General features: G+C 41.6%; 1 protein-coding gene across 1 annotated transcript in view; it reads left to right on the top strand.

Annotated features, from left to right (window-relative positions):
* The window catches only part of LOC111969136 (leucine-rich repeat-containing G-protein coupled receptor 4), a 31,232-nt gene that overhangs the window by 11,300 nt on the left and 9,932 nt on the right, over positions 1–10,000 (top strand). Inside the window, exons 2-6 of the mRNA XM_023995078.2 lie at positions 1–31; positions 3,322–3,393; positions 6,443–6,514; positions 8,237–8,452; positions 9,568–9,639. The exon at positions 1–31 is cut by the window's left edge and continues 41 nt beyond it. Of these exons, the coding sequence (XP_023850846.1) occupies positions 1–31; positions 3,322–3,393; positions 6,443–6,514; positions 8,237–8,452; positions 9,568–9,639 (463 nt within the window). The remainder of the gene's footprint in view (positions 32–3,321; positions 3,394–6,442; positions 6,515–8,236; positions 8,453–9,567; positions 9,640–10,000) is intronic.

The following is a 10,000-nucleotide window of genomic DNA, read 5'->3' as shown; positions in this document are numbered from 1 at the left end:
TCTTCAAGAACTTCCCCTATCTAGAAGAACTGTGAGTATTCATCTTTTCTAGTACATTACCCACTACAGTTTTTGTCACATGCATATGATAATCAGTGGTTTTCAACCACAACAGACCAGTTGTATTATGTGTTTGATCATCAAGTTGCTCAGCAAGATATAAAGAACCCTGTAGTTTCTCTTACACCAAAGAGTCATGCCATTATAGTCGGCTAAGTTGCAGTGTTTTTAGAAAGGGCAAGTTATACCATGATAGCTATCAAAAAGTACCATGACTATACTACGTAGGATTCCAGAGAACATGTATGTGAGATGCATCACATTCTTTCTTTCATTGTGTTTTCTTTGAGAATTTGCAGGGTGGCAACCGCATGTCTCAGTTCTGGGACCCATTCAATGAGCATATCTAATCTTTGTCATTTTTTTACTCTTGAAATACCCCTCTGTCTGGTTCAGAGCTGGAAGTAAGGATAAGATCTGTCTACCTGATATCAGGTAACATGTAACCCTGAGAATGCAAAATGACCTGCTAACATTATTCTGCACCCAGTGCTGCTTCTGTGCCCATGTTATTTTAGCCTGTGTGTGTCTATCATCTCGAACCAGTCTTCACTCCCTTCTTTTCCGAACACTAGGCCTACTTCATCTGCTTTGTCAAAGGGCAATTTACTTTTCATCGCATTGTAAGTGGAGGAATGCCAGGCAGGAAGGAAGAAGGCAAAACAATGGTTTCCATGACAACCTGACTAAAAACGCACCCTCGCTGCACTCTACCACTCAACATTACCTTTCAGGCAGGGACAGGGGTCTCTGCCCAGTGTCAAATATACTTAGTGAAACCTGTTCTCTAGGTTCCATCCTGCTCTGTAGCTGAGCAGTAGGCTTGGGAGATACCGTATACCAGGGTATTTTTCGAAATACTTACAGTATCATTTTCAATACTTAAAAAAAAAAATGGGATGCGTGCTACGCCACTGCTTTTAACTATAAGTTAAGTATAACTATAAGAAATCTAAGATGTGTCAAAATCAATTATATCAGGCTGAGGGCCCCAGCTACGCATTTGATTTCCTAACTGGCTTGTTAAGTGGCTAGATGTCAAGATCAAGCTTCTTGGTTATAGCAGAGACATTCATTTCCCTCCTGGATCAGGATCCCTGTTGCCTAAATTGTTCTGTGCCCCAAAAAAACTAAACAAAAAACTAGTTTTGTTTTGTTTGAATTAGCTCCCATTGTGTGCACTGCCAGTAATACCATATACCCCGGTATGGTACAGAAACGTTATCTCGTGATGAAAATCGGGATACCGCCCAACCCTACTGAGCAGCACTGTAGGGCCTAGCAGTTATATTCATGCTTCGGAATGCTTTTTTGTTGACAGCTGTCTATAGTTTTTAATTTGTGTTTGTTTAGCCTTATCCTTGAAACAAATCATAAGGTTTCATTGAGTGAACTGAGCGGATGGCCCTGTAGCCCGGGGTGGTGGTGTGTCACTGAACCACAGCTCCAGCCCTGAGGGCTGACAGAGAGAGGGGGACATGCCCAGAGAGGAACATTCCCTCTCTGATAGTCACGTAACCCTCCTTCATACACACCTCCCATCCTGAACAAAGCACAACACAGACTAGCTACCATGCTGACCGATAAAGAGATGTAGGGGAGTCTTCCCCCTCAATTTGTGTTTGAGTGCTTGTGTATTTGTCTGTGTCTCTGCACACATTTGTCTCCCCGAGTGTGTGTTCCAAATCTCTTCACCTTCTGATGTTGAAGTGTATGTTGTCTACCAGTGAGTTTCTTAGTGAAATAGAATGGTTGTGGGAGTGGTGCTAGAGAAGGGAAGGATTTAGTCTTTCCTCAACAAGGCTTAGCACATTCTTCTGCCTTCATCAAAGCCTAGGGGGACGTGTTCTGAATTTGTTGAGAGAAAGGGAATGGGTGGGGAGGTTCTTCACCCTGAAATGTGAAGGATGTCCTAGCAATTTGTTAGCAGGCCTGCGTGTGGTGGCTGGGCCGTAGACATGTGGGCGTTGACCAGCTCCAAGGCTGTGGACGTAAAGTTTACAGTACCTTATAAATCTGGCAGACACACTAACCAATTTGCACATAAATCCTACTCTGCTTTCAAACCTGAAGCTGTGTTACTTGAGTCCTAGATTAATAATAAACATTTGTCAGTAGTTGGGTTTGCAGTTGCAGCAAACTTAGTGCAAGAGAGTCAAGGAGTAGGCTTAACGTATGTGCATGAAACTGGCCCCTTTGACTACAAGTACTTCAACAGTTCATTTACTGCTGGGAAACAATGACAATGCTGTCAAAAGGAAACAATTCAGTCAATGAATAGTTGACAAAGACACATGAAGCCAAATTGATTTGGGTGTTTGATGGTGAAGCGTGTCCTGTGGAATCCACTGGAAGGCAATCATTTGGTTTGAGCCAGAGTCAAGTTGAAGAGCATGTACCATTATATAGCCTTCCAATTCCTAACCATGTTTGTCAACCACAACAAATATGTGATTTTAAACATGGTCTGCCATTGGATCACAGTGGAAGTCTGCCACTAGCGTTTGTGTGTTTAGACTAGAGACCCTGTCATATGATGCTGTCTGGTTGTTATATGATGGACTGTGTTCGACATCTCTGAAAGTGTGTCCCCGAGTAGGCCCCAGTAAGGGGTGCGTTGTGGGGTTGTATTAGGGCATGGTGGGAGTTGTTACTCAGATTCCCCAGGCTCTCAGGCTCACACCCAGCAGCTATTGGCTGCAGGGGAATCTAACGCCACCCAGCTCAAGTTGCAGAGGGTGATAAATCTGGTGCTAATCTCCCAGGCCAGATTTGGTGGAACTATGAGTCCCTGACAACCCGCCCCCACATGATTATTCACACTGCCAGTTCTTTCTGATACCCTGGCTGGAAGGGAAGGGGAGGCAGTCCAGACCCAGGAGGGGAAACCCAGGCCCAGTCCTAATGTGTCCACTCTCTCCCCAGAGTGTCTGGTGAAGTGACAACATGCCGTCGCACTGACACGTCTCTCTGGCACCCCAGGCGTTATGCTATGCTATGCCTGATAACACAAACTGGAGCCTGTGAGGTGTTTTCATTTGTTTTTTTGGTCGATGACTTTCAATCTTGAATGTATTAACATTTCAAAGTGAAGCTGTTAAATTGAAAGCTTTGAAAGTTGTACCAACAACATATAGATTACTGTACGAATCCTCGTTTAGCTTTCGATGCAATTATGAATTGCATCGATGAATTATGAACTTTTTCTCTCCCTCTTCCTCTCTCTCTCTTTCTCTCTCTTCGTCTCTCTCTCTACCTCAGACGACTGGCAGGAAATGACCTCTCATTCATCCACCCTGACGCTCTGTCTGGACTACATCAGCTCAAAGTCCTGTAAGTGTGCCGCTCATTGGTCCTACACACACACTTACAACACGCACACATAGACAAACACTCATATAATACCTGTATGTTCTGTGACTGTACATTGAGCCAAGGGTTCAAAGACCAGTACTAGTGAGTGCTCGGGCACAACCCACACAAAATCAAACACACAGACATTCACACGCACACACACCTGTAAATAAAATTGGTGAATGAAATACAGGTGAATGAAATAAAACAGAGGTGTTCACTTCCTTCCCAACGAGCGGTGGCCATGTGACGTGTGTGAAGAGGCAGGAAACCAGAGGGCCTGTTCCCCTGGGCCCTAGCCTGCTTTGACGACAGAGACTACTGATAGTAGAGAGGAAGGGAGATAGTCACCATAACCACATCTGTGTCCAGAAGATACTAGGATCCACAGACAGATCTAATGCTCATCACTTAATGGTCAAGTACTCACATCCCACATTTACTATTGTTAAATATACAGTATTTAATTTGCATATACCTGCCATTCCCTCGCCCATAATCCCAATTTTGTGCACTGTAAGTGAGAAACATACATGTCAAGTGATAGACCATTTTACACTGAGTGACAAACATTCATGACAATAGACGGCCAGTAAATCAAGTTAGGATCCATTATAGATGTCACTTGTTAAATCCATTCATCAAGTGTAGATCTAGGTCTATCAGCCACTTATAAATAAACCCCATCCACTGACATTGCCCAACCAATGTGTACCTACCCCATAAACATAATGCCTCTTTCTTGAAAATCAATACACAAAGTATATTTCTACTTTAAACTGCATATTTAGTTAAATTGCCTGACATTTCATGTATTTTAACTAGGGAAATTGCTGTTCACTTTTTCTTGCGTTCTGTGGCAAGGCAAGAGCTTCAGGAATATATACCAGCAGGTTCTGGGCGCTCTGGCTCGTTGCCAACCGTGTGATAGACCGACAATTCTCCTTCCTCAAACAACAGGACCGTAATTAATTTGCGCCAGAATTTCTCCATATCTACTGACATAAAATTTCGGAAGTTGGTGGCAATGTAACAGCAATATTTAGACTTATCGGATCCACCTGGTTAACACGAAGACGGTTCAGACGACGTTCCGTATTTCACACTGAAAGAATAAACATTTTTGTTTTCTGAAATGAATTCAGGTTTCTGGGATTTTTCATATTGAATGATCTCAAAGCTCGTATTTCCTGTGTTTGATTATCATCATATATTTAATCTCTATTATTTGATAGAGACAGTCTGACCTTAGGGTGGTAGGCAGCAGCCCACCGCTCCCGAAGCATTCTCAAACAGCCACTTCCCTGTGCATTGCATGCAGGCTCTTTCGTGCAATTTCAAGCATTGCCGCTGTTTTATAGATTCAAGCCTATCACTCGAAATTAGGCTGGCATATCTAAAAGTACCCTTTCACTGTAGAACATCACCTAGTCAAGGTATATCGAAACATACAAAATGGTAATAGAGAGAGAATGTCCCTTATAACTAACTACAACCAAAACTTTCTATTACTGGAACATATGTTAATCGACTCATGTTTCAAAACGGAACCACCAGCTTTCCATATGTGTTCACTTTTCCCCTTGAGCAAGAACACTTAAAACCGTAGTTTTTTCAACATGGCACATATTGCACTTTTACTTTCCCTCCACCACCTCTTGGTTTTTGCATTGATTTAAACCAACATCGTGAACATGTCTTCATTATTTATTTCGAGACTAACTTGATTTTATTCGATGTATATATAAGTAAAATAAGTGGTATTCGTTTGTTGTAATTGTCATTATTAATATATATTTATATATATATATATATATATATATATATTTATAAATTGGCTGATTAATCGGTATTGGCTTTTTTGGGTCCTCCAATAATCGGTTTTTGGCGTTAAAATCATAATCGGTTGACCTCTAATAGATAATAAAACAAAAACACTTTAGTAAATACTACAGTAATGACCGCAAAAACACTACAGTAAATACTACAGTATCCTACAGTCCGCAAAAACAATACAGTAATTACTATAGTATATACTATTCTTTTTTTACTACAGTATACTGTAAAAACTACAGTAAATACTACAGTATTCAATGTAGTGTTTTTGCGGACTTCAGTCTGCAAAAACAATACAGTGAGTAAAGTTTGCAAAAACACTACAGTGAATACTATACTATTCCTACCATAGTATACACTATAGTATTTTTTCATATGGGATATGCATGCAGACACAAATGTGTGTGCTCAGAGACACACACAACCTCCCCACAGTCAAGTATACTGTAATGCATGCTGTACACTCTACTTCACCCTGAACCCATACACAAGCYTATGAAACAAAGCCTGAGGTGCTAGTTAGAGTCAATGACTTTGACTCTTTACAAAGATAAGAGGCTGAGGCTGCAACACTTTGTGATCCTTTTGTGTTCATTTACATTTTAGTCATTTAGCAGACGCTCTTATCCAGAGCGACTTACTAGTAGTTAGTGCATACATTTTCATACTGTGTTCACACTTTAACTTGATACAGAGCTGATCTTCTCATTCTCGTACGCACCACATGACTGCTGGTTGCATCACTAGCCGGCTACCACCTGGTTACTCAACCCTGCACCTTAGAGGCTGTTGCCTTATATACATAGACATGGAATCACTGGTCGCTTTAATAATGGAACACTAGTCACTTTAATAATGTTTACATACTGCTTTACTCATTTCATATGTAAATACTGTATTCTATTCTACTGTATTTTAGTCAATGCCACTCTGACATTGCTCATCCTAATATTTATATATTTCTTAATTCTATTCTTTTACTTTTAGATTTGTGTATTGTTGTGAATTGTTAGATATTACTGCACTGTTGGAGCTAGGAACACAAGCATTTCACTACACCCGCAATAACATCTGCTAAATATGTGTATGTGACCAATAAAATTTGATTTGATTTGGTTGTACAGAAATTGTAATGAGGAGGCATGTTGGTGCGACCACAGTTCAGGTTATAAAACTGTGTTTTCTCCCTCAGGATGTTGCAGAATAACCAGCTGAAGACTGTTCCAAGTACAGCTATAAAGAACCTCTACTCTCTACAGTCTCTGTGAGTCCCCCTATCTCTTCACCCATCTGGAATTACACGACTATGCACACACACACACGCACACACACACACACCCTTTAGAGACTTGAAATGGCAAAACTGCTCAAATGGACATCGTAAGCTTAATCATGACATTTACAATGGGAAGCATTCACTCTACAATCCAATTGACCTATGCACTTCCTCTAGACTGGCCTGCATCATTGCACTAACCTTTACACAGCTCACACATAACCATCTGGTTACCATGCTGTCTTTACCCCCCACCACGTTGCATTTACCAACAGTGAGACATCATCTATTTATTTATGTGATTGGTTTTTGCCTGTATGGGTTTGAAAGGGATGTGTGTGGGTTGTTATGTTTCCCAGACACTGCAGGGCTCTACAGTGCYGCCATTTTAATTATTGCTGTGCGACCTGGAATTTGAATTTAGTCACCAATGTGCTTAGAAAAATAAAGGATTCTAGATTTAATACCTCAAATATTTTTCATTGTGCTCCTAAATGTCTTTGTGTCCGCCTACTTTTTTCAACTTAGGCGCGCACATGTGCTCCTTGTAAAAATGGTCTGCGTAGAGCCCTGCACTGGTTTCCAAATCCCCAGCTCCTCAGCGTCTCTTTCCTTTGACTTTAACTTAGTGACTCTCTGTGACTCTCTGTGTCTACTGCAGGTCACTCTCTGAGGGACTATGACTGAGCATTACTCCATCTTTGTTTCCCTGTGCCTCTTTTGACTCTGACTGTGAATAGTGTAGGATGAGATCCAGCTGGAAGCCTGGTCCGGGACGTGCTGAAAATCCAGCTTTCTGCCATTTATCACCTCTCCAGATCCTTTCCCTCAGTCCCACGTTTTCCCTCTCTTTTTTCCTTCTCTTTTTTTGCACAAGTCTTTTTTCTCTTAGGGGCTAAGGTCTGTAGCTSAAGTAATATGTTTTGGCAGAGCCTAGCTGGGTTTGTATAATGCCTTTGAGAGTTAGATGTCAATCATCGTGCCTTTCTACTTCCAACACAGARTCGTAGGGAATGTAGAGGGAGAGAGAGATATGGAGTCATGGAGGTGGAAAGAGAGCGAGGGAAGAGGAGAGGGAAACTTAGAGGGAGTCTGTGAAGGGAAGAGCGGAATTACAAAGGGATAGAGCTTTTGTTGCGAGGGAGAGAGTGAACGTTGTGATACCACATTAAGGAGCAGGTTTCATGAATGAGGAACAGAATGTGCAGCACCAGCCAAATACAAAACTAGTAGAAACCTTGATTGTAGAACAAAGCTATTTAAAACCTTTTGTTTGTAGTCCTCACCGGAGCAGTCTAAATAGTTAGAAATAAATGCAGAATATTTATAAGAGTAATGAAATTCCAATTTGTATAGTAACATCATACTTACTATACATACGTTATAATGTAGTAGGCTATCCAATGGCTCATTAAAATATTTGCAGTTGATAAGATTAAGGGCAATGGAAAGCTGTTAAAAATGGAAGACCGTAGTGTTAATGTTTTTCTACTGAGGCAATAGAAATACCTCATAAATACCATTCCTTACATGGCCCTTGATTTTCTCTCTCTCTCTCTCTCTCTCTCTGTTATGTGCTGTATCAATATGAAATGTCCTCAACGTGAGAATGTTAATGGTGGTGAATGTATGACAGGATTCACACATTGGTGTGACATAACTAGTAAGATAAAGGTTTCTAAAATCTATTTCCCCCCCCTCCCTCTGCAGACGTCTGGATGCCAACCACATCACGACGGTGCCTGAGGATAGCTTTGAGGGCCTCCAGCAGCTCCGCCACCTCTGGCTGGATGACAACAGCCTGACTGAGGTCCCAGTGGGCCCCATGAGACACCAGGCTAACCTGCAGGCTCTCACCCTGGCACTCAACCGCATCACCCACATCCCCAACAATGCCTTTGCCAACCTCTCCAGTCTGGTGGTGCTGTGAGTGCTGCAGATCTATCTATTCCAGACCTGGGTTCAAATACTATTTGAATCTTTCAAATACATTTAGCATTTGCTCTAGTTTCTCTGGAGTGCAAGAGGGGCAGGGTTTGGACTCCTTGTGATTATTCTATTGGTTCCATTGTGTCAGGCAATCTCAGTAAACTCAAGATAGTATTTAAACCCATGTCTGATCTTGGTGCTGTTCTGGATCTGTTCTGTGCTCCTTCCCATAGGGGAGAGTTTGGGGGGGTTCAACTCATTGGTAGTATACTGTAGATTCAGATGTAGCACAGACATTACATATTTCTGGTGGAGATTTACATCTGTTGGAAGAAGAAGAAAATGTAGAATCATGGGTAATAGAACAATCTCCACTTTTATTATGAAAGACAGTTATTTTTAAACAGTGTCAAAGGAACAAACCATCAGATTACACTTCTCTACCATTCAAACATTGCAGATGTTCAAATCCATTCCACTCCAAGTCAAATGAAATCCTTAGTTAAATATATCAATATACTGTATGAAGCCATCACTTCAAACACAAATGCACCCATGCACACATGTGCACGCGCTCCTTGTGCACACATACACAATAAAAATGCTATTGCTGCAGGGCCCAGTTGGAGGGAAATAGGACAGCTGTGACCCTAGTGGCTGGCAAGAATAAACAGGAAGAAAATACCTTGAATCCATCAGCCTTCGACACACCAGCACTCACAATGATACCTGACTTACCAATCACTGTGGTCTCTGGTGATAGCTGCAGAGGACATTTACCTTATGAATAGTTTGAATTGGGTCTTACTATCAGGCAGGGAGTGTGGGAGATGTGAAAAGTGCTGTGTTGTTCATCCACAAAGGATGGGATACCATTTGGCAGAATGAGCATTTTGTTTTATGTGTGTTGTATGTCACTAAGAATAGCTATATTATATCCTGCTTAAAAACCCAGACGGACTCCTATTAAAACCTCCCTGCATGTTCAATCACATAGACTAGATATCCTATACATGTTCCTTCTGTTGTTCAATGTCCGTTTTGGCTCGTCTGCAACAGCGAAGTCTATTTTGAGCCGGGAATGGAATATAAATATATTCTTTATCTTCCAGGCATCTGCATAATAACAGAATTAAGGAGATTGGGGAGAGCTGCTTCACAGGGCTAGAGAACCTAGAGACGCTGTAAGTACATTTGAATACAAACTCATTAACAGTGTGTATATGAAGCCAACCCCCCCCCCCATGAAAAACACACACACACACACACACACACACACCACACACACCCGACCACACACACACACACACACACACACACACACACACACACACACACACACACACACACACCACACACACACACACACAACACACACACACCAACACACATAAACACTCCCGTACAATTATACATCCTCTCACTCATACTGTCAATACAACACCTCTCACTCATACTGTACATACACACCTTCACTCATACTGTACATACAACAAACACTCTCCACTCATAACTAGTACAATACACAATCTTCATCACTCATAA

This window comes from Salvelinus sp. IW2-2015, linkage group LG10 (assembly GCF_002910315.2).
Source record: "Salvelinus sp. IW2-2015 linkage group LG10, ASM291031v2, whole genome shotgun sequence".
Classification (NCBI taxonomy): domain Eukaryota; kingdom Metazoa; phylum Chordata; class Actinopteri; order Salmoniformes; family Salmonidae; genus Salvelinus; species Salvelinus sp. IW2-2015.
This window is presented reverse-complemented; position numbering and strand designations above follow the sequence as displayed.